This window comes from Ambystoma mexicanum, chromosome 1q (assembly GCF_040938575.1).
Source record: "Ambystoma mexicanum isolate Mex_15411 chromosome 1q, UKY_AmexF1_1, whole genome shotgun sequence".
NCBI classification, from domain to species: domain Eukaryota; kingdom Metazoa; phylum Chordata; class Amphibia; order Caudata; family Ambystomatidae; genus Ambystoma; species Ambystoma mexicanum.
The window spans coordinates 636,949,968-636,965,445 of record NC_090922.1 but is presented as its reverse complement, the minus strand read 5'-3'; the positions used below and the strand labels follow the sequence as shown (position 1 = coordinate 636,965,445).

The 15,478-nt window shown below is 45.2% G+C and overlaps 1 protein-coding gene across 2 annotated transcripts in view; it reads right to left on the bottom strand.

Annotated features, from left to right (window-relative positions):
* Window positions 1-15,478, bottom strand: part of ABCA4 (ATP binding cassette subfamily A member 4) — a 1,737,150-nt gene that overhangs the window by 1,521,449 nt on the left and 200,223 nt on the right. For both annotated transcript variants that reach the window (XM_069641223.1, XM_069641222.1), the window contains exon 2: window positions 1,988-2,079. In XM_069641223.1, coding sequence (XP_069497324.1) covers window positions 1,988-2,053 — 66 coding nt within the window. In that variant the 5' untranslated portion in view covers window positions 2,054-2,079. The remainder of the gene's footprint in view (window positions 1-1,987; window positions 2,080-15,478) is intronic.

Sequence of the window (15,478 nt, the reverse complement as noted above, 5' to 3'; positions counted from 1 at the left end):
GGGAAAAGAGGGAGCTCTCCAAATCCCTCCCCCATCCTCCCTACCAGACCCCACTGCTCCCTCCAGTGCCACATGATGATGTAATTTGTATATTTGTAGAGTAGTCCTCTTTAGATTCAGCACTTGACCCCTAGGTTTATGTTACCTTCGTAAACTACCTGTTTTTTGTTTGCTTGTTTTTTTTTGTCCCTGGTCAGTGTCCCACTTTGTTCATACCCTCATAAACTGACTCATCACTTGTCCTCATCTTTGTGCTATTGTACAAGCACCCTTCCCGGGAATACCGCTGCCATCTGTGTATTCTGATCAAAAGGGACATTCCTGTCCTGAAAATCGATACCCATACAGACACACATCCAGACTTGTCCGTGGCCTCAAGCACAGGGATTGTATCTCTCCAGCTCTGAAATGTCTTCACTGGCTCCCTGTGGCAGCAAGGATCAAGTTCAAGACCCTTTCCATCATCCACAATGCTTTCTGGGGCCTGGGACTGCTCTACCTTCAACTCTCTCTTCCTAAACTTCTCCCTTTGCGAGCTCTCCGCTCATCCACTTCCAACTCTCTGAGGGTCAAACGCTTTTCCAAGCAGAGAGTTGGAGGCAGAACTCTCTCTTCGGCTGGGGCCCCACTCTGGAACAGCCTCCCCGCCTCTTTCAAACTTGAGCATTACCACCTCTCGTTCCAGAAGCAACTCAAGACCTTCCTTTTTGCTTTCATTTTCTCTCTGCCTCTCCCCTGCTGATGCCCCAACTGCTCCACGCACTGGTCACCTGGCTACCCTCTGAACTCAGGCCCAGGCTTCTGCATGCCCAGTTGCCCTCCCACTGCCTCCGGGCTCCCCCAGCACTTATGGTCTGTATATACAGCCCTACAGTCCCTTGTCTCTGCACTTTCTGCACTTATGAGCCACCCGCTCAAATTACCTGCACTTCTCCCCCTCCCCGGCACTTCTCCCCTTACACTTCCCTGCACTTGCGTGATCTGAATGACACAAGGCTTAGTAAGATCACTGTTTTCGTCCTCCCTCTGTTTCCCCCTCCTTGTCTTGTTGCGCCTATAAACACTTGTGTACAGGCACGTTATAAATGCCATATCATATCATCTCATGCAGTGCTTTCCATTGTAAAGGCAATAAAGAGAGAAGGATTTGAGACTAAAAGGTTGGAAGGATGTAGACCTTACTGCTTCCTAATTTGGAAAGAGGTGGGGAGAGGAGTGGAACATAACACTCACTGCCAGGCATGAGGGAAAGTCAACAAGGGGATAACAGTGGTTTGACAATGGAATGGAATCCTGTGTTTAGGTCACGGGCCATTTAAGAAAATAATGACCAGTGGTGTTCCATCAGGATCGGGTAAATTTTTTCTACTTGCGGACCAATGTGCACTTGCACTAGTTGATGGATTTCTGGTCAGGTTTGTGCGTTTAATGGGGGTCTAGGAACTGGATAGAAAGACAACTATCTGGTGAATACAGGAAAGATAACAGGTTGCTTGTTGTAAGCTTGGTGCAGAGTGGGTAACAGTTAATACCTTGGGAGGAATACTGGTTATTTAGCTGTATTCCTCCAAGAACTGGTAGTAGATAGGGGCTGGTGGCAAGCAGAGAAGGTGCATTCTTAAGCCAAAGGAGAGAACCAGACCCAGTTGGCTTGCAAAGGATACAGAGGCTAAACATGTTGGTCGGCTGGTATGTTAGCACCGAGACATGTTTGGGGGAGGGTCTTGCATCTACTATGGAAGGGTTGTGCTAAGTGATGTCTTAGATCAAGTTTTCGGGCAGTTCTGTATGACATTATACCTAGGATGTGTAATTGTCTTGCTTTGCAATTAACCCTCCCTTTTCAACAACCAAAGAACAAGTGACCAAGTTGTTGAAGCATCAGGCTACAAGATGGGTTGGGGATCATGGCTTAACTGGACACTCCCAGGCACCGGGTAGACTGATAGAATGTGCTAAGGAGCCCATTGCACACTGGTAATCTTACCTTTTGTCGTTTTCTAAGAGTCCAGTTCTTCCAGAGCAGCAGGCGGGCCTGGTCATTAAACTTCATGCTTGAGCAGCACCAGTTCCCCAGACCTAGAACAGAGCCAAGAACACAAGTTCAAGATGCAGCTGAAACCAGAAACCCGCGCCATCCTAGCATGAAGCGTTGGCCCCATATCACAGAAGCGTTGCAGGGGATCATCAGAGAAGGGTAATAAGTCGAGCACCAAGACCTCTCTTGGAAACGCCCACTTCCCGCTCCCAGTTCTGATGCCAGTAAGTGAACATCCCCCTCAATAATAAATTGCCCATCTACTTCTTTTGAGTGTCAAACTTTCAAAATACATATTCAACTGTTGAGTGGCTGGAAAGGTCCATGTGCATGGTTTTAACATCCTTGTGTGAGCTGAAGTTGCATGTTTTGAATCACAGTGGCCTGTTTGTTTGTTTGTTTGTTTGTTTATTTATAGGGCGCCAGAAAACCCTTGGGTAGCTGGGCACACAGAATAACAAGAATACTTAGAGCTTGGTTACAGGTTACAGGTTGTTGGTATCACATGTTATAAACAGTAATTACATTAAATACATACTTTACATGTAGGGAAAGAGGGTAACATATTATAAACAGTAAATACATTATGTACATTTTACATGTGATAGTGGAGGGGTACGTATGGCATCAGATCACAGTGCGCATGGTCTCAGGTTTCAAAGGTCATTGCGTCAGAACCAGGTGCGGGTATGGTGCCTGAAACTCTTGTAGGGCTGGTCCCTTCTTAGTTCAACTGGTAGGGAGTTCCAGCAAGCTATTGTCTCCTGTTTTTTTTAGTCGGAATCTCGAGGTTTGAAGGCAGAAAGAGTTGGCTGTTCTGATTGGTCGTGCAGAGGTTTTTCCTATTATTCTGTCCCTAAGGTATGGGGGGCTGCATTATTCAGGCATTTGAATGCTAGTGTGACAATTTTGAAGGTGATCCTATCGCTAATTTTTAGCCAGTTGTAATTTCTACGCACATTCGAAATGTGTTCTCTGACTGGGAGGTTCAGGGCCGATCTGAGCGCGTTGTTTTGCAGGGTTTGAGGTTTATTGATGATGTATTTGTTAGCTCCTGCATAAAGTGCATTGCAGTAATTCAATTTTGAGAGGATCAGTGCATTGGCTAGGATAATGCAGCTAACTGGTGAGAGGAAGGGTCTGCATGCTTTAATAAGTTTACCAGTATAGGCAGTGGATGAAGCCAGGGAGTTCACTTGTTTCCTTAGGGACAAAGTGGAGTCCAAGTAGAAACCAAGGGTCTTCACCTCTTTGGCGACGGGGATTATATTGCTGTCGATATTGAAGGAGCTGTAGTTGGAATCGAGTTTTTCTAAGTTGTTAGGTGAGCCTAGAATAAGGATCTCAGTTTTTTCGTCATTCAGGCAGAGGCCATGGGTTGCCATCCATGCCTGAATGAGGGTGTACATTTTGTTTACTAAAGCTGTATCCGTAATGAAATTGCCCGAAAGGGGGATGAGGATCTGGGTGTCGTCTGCATAATTTGTGTAGGTGACACCCAGTCTGTCCAATTTGTCGAATAGAGGTTTAGTAAAGATATTGTACATCATTGGCGAAACACAGGAGCCCTGTGGGACTCCACATGTTGTCTGGATAGGGTCTGCAGAGTCTAAGGTGGAGAAGACTTGCATACTTCTATTGTCGAGAAAGGATTGGATCCAGGCTATAGCTTCACTTGAGAAGTGGGCGGCTGACGCTAGGTGTTTGCAGAGCACTGCGTGGTCCACTAGGTCAAAAGCCGCTGACAGATCAAGGAGGAGTAGCATAGCTGTGTTTCCTTTGTCATTGAGCTCATCGATTTGGGCTTTAAGATCTATAAGTGCGGTCTCAGTGCCGTGCTGAGGTCTGAAGCCCGATTGATGAGTGCCAAGGAGTTGGTTAGTCTCCAGGTATTTTTGGATTTGGAGATAGGCCACTGTGTCAATTATCTTCAGGAGGAAAGGGACAGTAGTGATGGGCCTATAGTTGGTGGGGATGGAGGGGTCTAAGGTTTGTTTTTTAAGCAGGGGGAGAACCCAGGACTCTTTTAAGCTACTTGGGACGGTGCTAGATGAGAAGGAGGCTTTTTTATAGTAATTTTGGATTGTAATGTGTTCACTTTATTTGCGAGGGCATTTTGGATATTGGTACACCATTGCTTGTCTTTGGGTATGTTATCGGGTGGTGGTATGGGAGATTCAAGTTCTCACAGGATTGCAAATAATTCCTTTGTATTGGAGCATGCGTTGGAGATTCTATTGTTATAGACGTCTTTTTTAGCTTGGATGATTGCTTTCTTGTAGTTAGTAGCGAATAGTTTGAGTTTAAGTTTGTTTTCAACTGTAGGGGTGTGTCGCCATACAGTTTCAAGCTTTTTTTTAGGTGGGGGGTGAACCAAGTATTGAGGTGGGATTGTTGATTACTTTTACAATTCTTCAGTGGGGCAACGGTGTCCATGGCTATGGCCATGGTGTCGTTGTATATTTTGACCATGGTATCTGGGTCAGAATCAGTTGGCAGGGCATTGATGGTCGGGAGGAGCAGAGGTAAGATATTGTCAGGTGTGATGTTTTTTCTGGATCTAGTGGGAACCGATGGTGACATTATTTTTTCAATTCTGAGCATCTTGCTGAATGTTAAGTAGAAATTAATGAGGAAGTGGTCAGTCCACGGCTGGGGTGTAATTTTGTTGATAGTAGTAGGGCAGTTGGAAGCGGCTACCCAGTCTAATATTCTCCCTTTGTCATGGGTGGGGGTGAGAACTTTTTGGGTGAGGCCATGTCCCTCAAGCATGGTGGCAATAACTTGCGCTTGTTTGTCATCTGGGCCGTTAAGACCTAGGTTGAAATCACCAAGGATCATTGTCTGGGATTACTTTTTTGTGTTGCTTGCTAAGAGGCTGGATAATTCCTCTTCGAATAGGCCTAAAGGCACTGGTGGCCTGTAAATGAGATAGATAGTTAGGGTTTGGCATGGGGATAACGGTAATTTAGCGGTCAGGAGTTCGCAGGATTTTAGGGTGGGCAATGTTGTTAATCTTACATTTAGGTTGGATTTGGAGATGATGGCTAAGCCACCACCTCTGGCATTCTGGCGGTCTAGTCTTAGTAGTTGGTACTCTTTGGGTATAGCTAGGGAGAGGGCTGGACCTGCTGCGTCATGTAGCCAGGTTTCTGTGACTGCTAGGAGGTCGAGGTTATCTAATGTAAGGAGGTCGGCTATTTCAGTGGCGTGGGCCACGACTGATCTAGCATTGATCAGTGCTCCTGTTATGGAGGTCGTTTTAGGAAGACAGTTAGTGTTAGAGGTAACTAGGATGGGTTATTTCGTTATGGTGCTAGCAGGTAATTGAGGGTTAGGGTGCGTTGAGTTCCTAATCTGGTTTTTGAGAATGGAGCGACGGTTCAAATAGGCATTGCTGGGTACCTGCGGTTCGTAGAGGGTGGAGAGTCTAGTCTAGAGCCTAGAGTTTCTATGGAGAGTAGGGCAGGGTACATGTTCAAATTGGTCCATAGTTACCTAATTGTAGTAACAGCAGTGGAGCGTATGTTGATAGAGTCGTGCTAAAATGCATTCTGCTGAAGTAGAGGATGTTAGATGTTATACCATATACTGTGACATATAGATAGGTAGGCTGAGAACACAGGATCCCAGGGGTGGCAAAGTAGGCGGTCACTCGATTGGGGCACAGTTGGCTAAGATAGAGGTAAAACAACTATTCATGGTTCTAGCTTCGCTAATGAGGCTAGGTGCTAGTCAGATTTGTGTGCCGTAGCCACCGATCGTAGTAGGCAATGCAATGTGGTAGACACGCCAATGTTCACAATGGTAAGTGGGCATGATAAAGAGCATGGAAAAAAGTAGGCATTGGAGTACATGAATTTAAGAAGTCCGTTATGCATGGCATATTGGGTACGTGCTATTCATGCAGCGTGGTATGCTAGGATAATATGGGCAGAGTTAGCTAGATGCAACTATCAAATTACAATGTAGTGGCAGGCTAGATGCAACTATCAAATTACAGTGTAGTGGCAGGCTATAAGCAACTAGAGAACACAATGTAGTGGCAGGCTAGATGCAACTATCAAATTACAGTGTAGTGGCAGGCTATAAGCAACTAGAGAACACAATGTAGTGGCAGGCTAGATGCAACTATCAAATTACAATGTAGTGGCAGGCTAGATGCAACTATCAAATTACAGTGTAGTGGCAGGCTATAAGCAACTAGAGAACACAATGTAGTGGCAGGCTAGATGCAACTATCAAATTACAATGTCTATGCGTTTTATCATTAGGGCAATAAAAGGAGTGCCATGTGTGCCACTGACGGTGAAAATGTTACCACATCTTAATGGTGGCAAGAAATAATCTAGGTGCATATCACTAACTGGGAATACACATAAATTATCATTCAATTAATCTATAGTGTACCCCAGTCAAGATCAGAAATGTTCCATTCATGGACATCAAATCAGGAGGGATGATGGTTGGTGCATAGTCAGCCTAGGAAAATGTATCCCATTCACACAAACCCCAGAAACACATGAAGAAAACATATAGAGGTCCCTGTTTCACATCGGTAAAGTGCTTGCACTGCAGAGGCTTAGTCAAGGAATTTGTTCTGCACAGCCTGTTGCATGCAACAGTTCACTGATGGTAGATTTTTGCCATGCCTATGGTTAGCTCGACGAAAAGTGCAGTTGGGAGGGAGAAGTGGAGATAAGGGGACTACCTCAGCCGGTCATTCACAGTAATGTATCACATTCCAAACAGGCTAAGAGCAGCTGGCAATACACAATTCTGCTACATTGTTTTCATCTGGTGTTCTCACCTTTCCCTGGTGTCCCACTGTGATTTTTACGCTTGTTCCACAATGTATTTAGTGCTCTACAGTTTTTTGCCAAATATAATTATACATGACTGGCCTCTAGATGTAGCATGCGGTATAGTTCCACCAGGACATTACCCTCTCTGGAATGCCTACTCTGAACTCCCATTGGGATCTATTCTCACCACTTTCTACTCTGTAAGCACTGCTGCATGTTCCCTAAATGTTCCCCTTCTCTCCATGTTGCCCCTCTCTTAAAAAGGAAGTCACTACACACTGTCCGCTACAAGGCATACCAAAACCACTCAAGAATGCCTCAAGACACCCTGTCACTACTATGTTATGTGTATTTATAGAGTGCACGATCACCCGAAGGTATCAGAGAGGTCAGCGTCCCTTAAAGCCATCTGGCAGAGCATCCAGAACAAGTGTGTTTTTAAGGCCTTTCTAAATGCCAAGTGATTAGAGAGAAGTTTCAGTGTGCAAGGGAAAGTATTCCATAGCTGGGCTGCAGCCACTGAGAATGCCCAGCCTCTAATACGAGCAGGGCGGAAAGGAGGGATACACAGCAAGCCTGGCGATGCTGAACGTAATGGCCGAGAAGGGACGTAACGAGTAAACCTAGGGCTCAGGTTTTCAGCACCTATGTTATGCAGGGCACGATAGACCAGGCATAACGCCTTAAACTTAATAGGTTGACGGGCCGGCAGCCTGTGCAAAGAGCACAATCCTATAGATTCCTATGGAGTCTGCATATTTTTTGCTGGTGCAGACGGTCGGTAGACGCCATAAGAATCACCAGCATTTGGGCGAGCATGAAAATCCATGCCGGTGCAAGTGCATTCCACCCGTCCTCTCCTCCATACACATCAATGAAAATAGGGCGCACCGGAAACAACATGCGTAAAAGCCTTACACAAGGCTTTTAAACATTTTGTTTCTGGTGCACCAACCTGAACATGAGCTCCATTGTGTTTGTGGTACAAACACATTATATTGAGATTATAAGTGCTGAAAAACAATTTGTCTTAAAGATAAAAAGGCAAAAAATCGTCAACATTACAACGTTCAAGCAAGCAATTGTTGATAGTCTTTTCTCATTGCCAGCAAATTTCACAATACATTATCGGTCATCTCTTTAATGAAATCTAGCACTAATAGAAACATGTATATTTCATCCAATGTCTTAGTGATCTTTTCTAGAAATCACTTATATAGTGCAATCAATGACCACCAACATTTACAATATGTGTTTCACGCCCTGAGAGTCTTCAGGGCAACGAGGGTTGTTCATGACAGATTTGTAAGGAAATAATCAGGTCTACTTATCAGAAAACAGTAAAACAGTAATAATCCAAATGATTAACTGCATAAGCAGTAACATGGTCTCCTGCCCTGAGATTTGGGACTGACCCCATTTTAGCTCCCCTTTACCTATACATCAAGACTTTGTGTACCTTTAAAAGAGGTGAAGTAGTCTATATGTGCCTCGATGTGGGCAATACTGTATTTAAAGTTATAACATGCTACCCTCCCTGTGTTCTCATCTGCCTCATTCTTGATTGCTCGAGCACTACTGATAATACGCAAGCCAATGGAAGCCTTAGAGGCCTTGTCTTGCCGATATCGGCAGCTTACGCAACCTACCGTACCTAAGGTCTGGGCAAAGCACCATCTGAAATGCCAGCGAATGGGCATGGCAACCATTAAGCATAAACAATCTCAGCATGCCCTAAGGTCAAAGCCAGGCTCCATATTGCCCTTCACGCCTGCAGCAACACACTTGTGGCACCACAACCTGAGTACATCTCTGGGCATCACACATGGCACCTTCCACTGCCACAAAGGACTGGCCTCGACAACAGGCTTCCCAACCAGGCCACATTGCATGATTCTTCTGGCAGGAGAAACTCTGCTTTTCTCCTATCGGGCACCTCCCATCTTTTCCTGGCACAGAGTGTGTGGGAGAGTGAAGGAAGTGCAATCGAATTTATTTTGGGGCATTTGTAACATACTACATGCCACAATTCTACTGTGATTGTGGATAGGATACATGCCGATTATCAGAAGGCTTTATTGCCTTTAGCCTTCTTTGTGATTGTTGGTGTGCGGGGGTGATTGGAATTGGTTAAGAGAAAACACGTGTAGGGAGTCTGTAAATTACAAATGTAAAGCTGGATCTAGATGCCTAGACAAGGCAGGTGACTGTGAACATTGACGGCTGCCTTGAATTGGCATCTTTTTGTAGGAAGAAACCAATGGAGGGTTGGTAGAGGGGGGAGCATTTCCTTCTTAGCACTCTTGTTGAGCTGCACCAGATACACCGTAGGTGTTGGATGTGCCCAGACTGGAGGCCCAAGAGGAGACTTTTACAGTAGTCGAGACAGAAGACAATCAGGGTATGTTTACAGGTGCAGCTGTGCCAGCAAAGGAGAGGAAGAGGAAGATCCAATGGAGCAGCTCCTATTGGATGCAAATAGAGCAGCAGATTGTGCTCTCCTCTGTTCAACGATGAAAAACTCGGTCTTTGTACAGTGTTGACTTGGGTGGGGAAGATGCCCAGAGCAACTCTCCAAACAGGCTCGCTCCAGCAGTGGCGTCCTTCCACAAGGAGCACGTATGCCCTAGACAGGATGCCCTCGACAGGAGCGGGCCAGAAAAATATGTCGTCGACTGGGGCACTCTGTAACGTATTTTTCCCAGAGCAGCTCATTTAAGACTGGGGATATGCGACAGATCTTAACTAACCAATCAGAGAATCCAAGCAGCTCGGCGGGTGGAGTTTGGTGCTCTAGGTAAACTGGACTCATCTGGTGCAAGACCTTTACATGTTAGGCGACTGATTTTGAGGTAAATTTTGTCTCGGTAGGATAACACAGGGGCAACGTGCTCGCCTTGGATGCAAGACGACACAGAGCAACATGGGTTCGATCCCCGGGTCCGCGCTTAGAAACCTCTGGATATTTAGCGAGTTATAAATAACATATCATATCGGCTAATGACACACTTTAGATGCAACAACAGCAGACCTCTGCAGTTCCCAAGCATCATCCAGCATTAACCACACAGGACACACTGAAGCACACACACCTCTACCATTGTACCCAGACTCTGGGCTGCAATACCCCCTGAGAAGCCTGCAGCGCTGCATGACCTCGCCAGAGGCAGGTGTGCACTGTACAAATGCCCATTAAAATAACTTTACAGATGGGGAGTGACTTCCACACATCATCCAAAAGTCCAATCATGGCTCGGGGGACCCTGTGCATTCTGACAGCACTTTCCCTAAAAGTGGCCTATGTTGACCACCCCTGCTTTTAGCAGTCTATGCTTCTTAGTAGGGCTAGGTAGTAGAAAAACGGATTCATTTAATACACCTAAAAAGAAGCTTCTTGCAAGCTTTCTGTTCCAAGAGCTACCAAATAACTTGGAATGCCGACCCGTCAATTGATATTTTGGAGAACGGCACATATTGTACTCAGGGCCTTCTGCGTAGATCCTGGCCAATCTATTATTGCACGATAAGGACTGGAACATTGAGTGAAGCCATGCAGGAAATAAACCCAACAGATACTTAGTATCTAGGCCTGCAGCTAAAAGTATCAGCCTGCAGTGGTATTATGATAAGGTGGGGGGCACGGGGGACGGCTGCACTGTCAGTAAACACAACAGATTATTTCATTATCCTTCCAAGCACTCCTGCTTGGTCACTTATATGCTGGCGATACTAACGATCCAAGGTTTGCTTAAAAAAAAAAAAAACTTCGTTTTCGGTTTAAGGGGTTTCTTCTGGGTGAACATATCATAGCATGACTCACTTTTGAAATTGAATTTATTGATTTATTTCTTACATTTTTGGAACGCCCAAACCCACAGGTATCATAGCGTTTGCTCAATGCAATGAGTGGCAGTGACGTAACAAATAGAATAGGTGGTAAGACAACCAGATAAAAAAGAACGAGCACCAAGTTCAATGGATGGTAACCGTGTTTGTCAAGCAGCCAGGTTTTTAGAAGTCTCTTGAAGGCCGGGTAAGAGGGCTCATTTCTAATGTGCGGCGGAAGTGAGTTCCAGAGGGTTGGGGCAGTGATGCAGAAACTCACGCCACCTGCCCTGGCAAGTTTGAAGAAAAGGAAAGTTTTAACGTTGAAATGAAATGAAGGCCCTACTACTTTAGATCATGTGCCATTAGCGTGCATGCCGGCCGGCGGGGGCACCCCGGAATAAAAGCACCACAGGGAAGACATGCGCACTGGTATTAAGTGCTATTCTTAGACTCACTTGCACTTAACAGTAATTTGCAACTTAGAAGAGTAGGGTTTGTGAAAGAAGATCTCTTTGTTGCTGGTCTGGTAGAGAGGGGAGACTCAGTGGTACGACGTGCTTTCATCGCAGGATGTTTTTTCGCTGGGTTTTTTGCCTCGAATTTCTTTTCGAAAAAACCCATCAAATTTTTTAGGGGGGTTAGTAAATTATATATATGGGGTGTGGGTGTTTGGGAATAAATACAAATGAAAGAAAATGGGGGGGGGTTTGGGAGGGAACCCCCTCCAAAATAATGTTAAAAAAATTTGATTTTTTTTGTAAAAAAGATCGCGATAAAAACCCTGCGAAAAAAACATCCCGCGATGACATGACATGGAGCCGACTCGGTGAGTATAAGAGCAGTGTTCCACTGGCTGAGCTTGCTCCACAGGGCAGGACGCAGATACCAAGGCACATGGAGAAGTCCGGCATTGGAGGAGCCCACAGCTCTGAAAGGCTTTCAAAATGGGAATAGGCCCCTCAAATAAAGAGAATCCTACGACTAGACACGAAAATAAATCGGTCTAATAACTAAAGGATGGAGGCAAATGAGTACTTTGTTTAGTGTCAGTACCACATCCATAAATAATTTAGACGTCTATAGGCCCCTACACAAACTCTCTAATGTAATGTTCACATCACACCCCTGCGACACACTCCAACCTTGCACTCGACACTGAGCACCTCTGCCTGTCACCCTATGCTGCCTCAATGCCTCAATTCTAGAACACCCACGATGGTCAGCACGTGTGTTCTGGACTGTGGCAGTTGAAGATCTGCACAGCAGGCAAGACCCTGACCTTTTCTGTGTTTAAAAAAGGTTTACCTCTGCACCCGTCGTGTCTCCTGATTCAGCAATGGCAATGACTTGCACATAGGCCCAGGCAGGAGGTAGGTAGTCGTTCCAGATCCACACCGCTTGGCGTCTCCTTCCAACTGTTGCTATGACACATTCATCCAGGGATCACAGGTTGAGCCATAGGCCTTCCGTCGGCCAGGTCAGCCCTCCTATATGTCTCTACACCATTTCTTTGCCGTTGCTGTGCCATCCCGCCCGGTCCAGGGTGAGCACCATTGGTTGGGTTACTAGTGCAAAGCATGTGGCAACCGTTGTGCGGCCTCTTTTGCAGAGCCACATGTGTGTGATGAATCAGCAGGGCTGTGTTGGAAGACACCAAGGCTCAGCAGATTGAATGGCAGCAGGGAACACTCTACCAAATTCCACGCGTCCCTGATATTCGGCACCAGTACAGACCCAATGTTCAAAACAAAAGAGGTGATGGCTGGAATTTTTAGAATTAATCTTAACATCTGGCATAGCTCGCGGTAACCCTCCAGACCAATGTTCTTCAGCCTGCCAACACATTACAGACATGGGAAAGACCGTATGCTAATCAGGTTTGGCCCTGCCCCAAAAGGGGTAGTCCACCCCAAACTGCTTGGTCACATCACTGCTCCATGAGACCACCAGTAACCCCAGACAAGTTTCTGCTTCATTGTCTTTGCAGAGATACCTAGCTGTAAAAACCGCAATTAGGCAGTCCCAATGGGGGTTTCCTCATGGAACTGAGGGAGTCAATCTCTTAAATGTATGGGCTCCAGCGTATGAGCATAATACAACAAACCAATACAGTTGTAAGAACTATAGAACCGATGGATTTGTTTAATTATTCATAAACCTGCATTCAGCACTATAATGGTGTAAATTAAGTGAACCTGAAATTTGAAACACAGGGTCAATGTGTATACACACTAGATTTGAAGTATACATAGAGAAGTCTCTGGCTTATGAACCCAATACCCAGATTTGTTATTGTTAATTGTTCCTTCATAAATTTTCACTTTTTCATCCAACCCTTTGTTGTAAGGAAACTTGGCCTAGATTTTATTTTGAAACCAAGCCCTCCACTTCTAATCAACAAAAAATGTTTCTATTAACCTTTTCTCTCTGACCTGACTCAACTCAGAGATGCTTGCTTGTTGATATTTCTTCACTCCATTTCCTCTTCCCTCCAGCACTGGGTTTCTGTTCACTGGCATTACTATCTTTTCCAAGTCTGTTCTTCACCACTTTTTTTAAACAACAGGATTGTGAAATTAGTTTTTTTACTTCTTCTATTGTACTTACATTTTGTGTTTGGCATATTAAAACTCTCATTTGGTATATATTTCCTTTTTATGCTTGTAGTGTGCAAATATCACATTAATAACTATTTACTAAAAATGTTATGGCTGTTGTGGCATTTATTTATTGGAATCATGCATGAATATGATGTTGCTCGGGGCAGGATTAGGCACATTAGCCCCGACCAAAAAGGTATCTCACTAATTTAACAAATGTTTAAGATGAAGAGTACCATTTCTTTTGCAGCGATTGTTGTTTTTTTGTGTTATTTAGTATTCCAAGTGCCCAGCAGCTTCCCAAAAGGGCACCCCAACTCCTTTAGTGTTTAGGTAAAAACCTCAAAAACAAAAAAGACTACTGCAGTGTTACCATTGAGGGTACACTGCCACTCTACTTCTACCTCTGACCACTGCGTTGGACTTTAAACTAAAGACTTCAGGCCTTAAGGACTGCTGTCAATCATGTGTTTTGCTCCACGTCATGCGCTCGGTCCTAAAAACCTGAGACGGCTCATTACAAATATGGCAGTGCAGGAATAAATTGGCAGCAACAGAATTACCACCACTTTTCCCGCGGCACCATAGTACGAGTTTGGCCCTGGAGGGTGGATTTACCTCCTAAATCCTCCCACTGGCTTCCAAAAAATTGGCAAAAGCTTCAATGTCAACAGTCATCCCTTGGCCAACAGAAGAGATATGCTAAGCAGAATCACTAACAAATCAGTTTTCTTGACTCTTGATTAAAGGTCAATTTGCCAACAAAACTCACAGAGGTCTTAGACGCATTGTGTGATTGTTGTGTTTTTTGCTTATGAGTGTCAATGCTGCATTGCCTACATTGAGTGGAGCGCATTAGCCCTTGTCTGTGCGAAGGCTGCATTATTTTGAAGTAATTCTTGCAATCTGTTTATTCTTATGAACAGCTAAATTTGACTTGTACATTTTACATATTATTTCAAGCGTTCTACTTAGCACTTGGAGCATATTTGAAAACTGCTGCTCGCTGCTAGTGCTCTTCGCCGACAGTAGTTTCTTAGAACTACATCACCCAGATCCCCTGCGGCCCTATAGCTCTGTAGGTGACGTGTTAGCACCAGTGCATGAACAAGGTGGGTCTCTGCCGGTTCTCGCCCGGGCTTGTCCGGCCTGGGGTCTCTCGAATTGTAAGGTAAGATACCTTGCTCTCACTCCCATCTTCATTCTTCTGCTAATAGCACGCTGAAAGCTACTCTAAGATGCCCAAAGCTATGATTATATCAAAAAGATCCCATGTACTGGATGAATACATTAAACTTGCTTTATCTCCAAGCGTGGGTTTGGACAGTCTCTGAATGCGTCTAACTGTGTCTCATCCCCACAGGAGGCCTCGTCCTCTGCCCCCCCCCCCTCGTGACTCTATCAGCAACATTTGCCACGCTGCGGTCACCAAAGGCAAATCAGCTCTGCTTTGTGTCATGCCCCCCTCTGACTGCCTGCATGATGATACTCCTAATCTGCTTCAGAGTGAGGTGGTGGAAGGGGCACCTGCCCCTCAGGAGGATGCCTTTTTTCCCCTCACTTCCCCAGCTGACAAGACTTCTAAGCCAGGGGCCTCCCACTGTCAATATGAAAAAATGACAGGTACTCTCTACATCGCACTCCTCTGACTAATGTGAGCTCCTCATCGATGATCACCTTAAGAACTCTAACTACTCAGGACCCCTACAAGGCTGTGAACTTTGGGGACTGAGTCTTTCCCCTATTAACATCAACACTCGCCAGGCCTGTCCTGCCCTGTTAATGAGTCCGCTGGGCCAGAGCAAGAGACCAATACCTCCTCTGCTAACAAACCTGCAGGTCGGATTATTACCTACTCTGAAGAAAGGCCTAAAAACACTAAGATGAATGCTATTGAACACTTGGTCGCTGATCAAACACTTGACCAAGGTAGCCGACTTCATTCTGGAGCACAATATTGACATCTGTGCTATCACAGAGTTCTGGCTGCACGCTGCTGCTGGTCCTGCCCTGATGCTGTCCCTGCCTCAGGGCTATAATATCTGAAGAGCAGACCGTCATTCTAGAAAAGGAGGAGGGGTGGCCCTTAGTGTTCCACTCTATCATTGACATCCGTCAAGTTAACGACATTAGCATTCCTGATTGTGAAGCTCTGCAAGCTTAAGTGTGGATTGATGATACTACTACGCTCAATAGCATTGTAATTT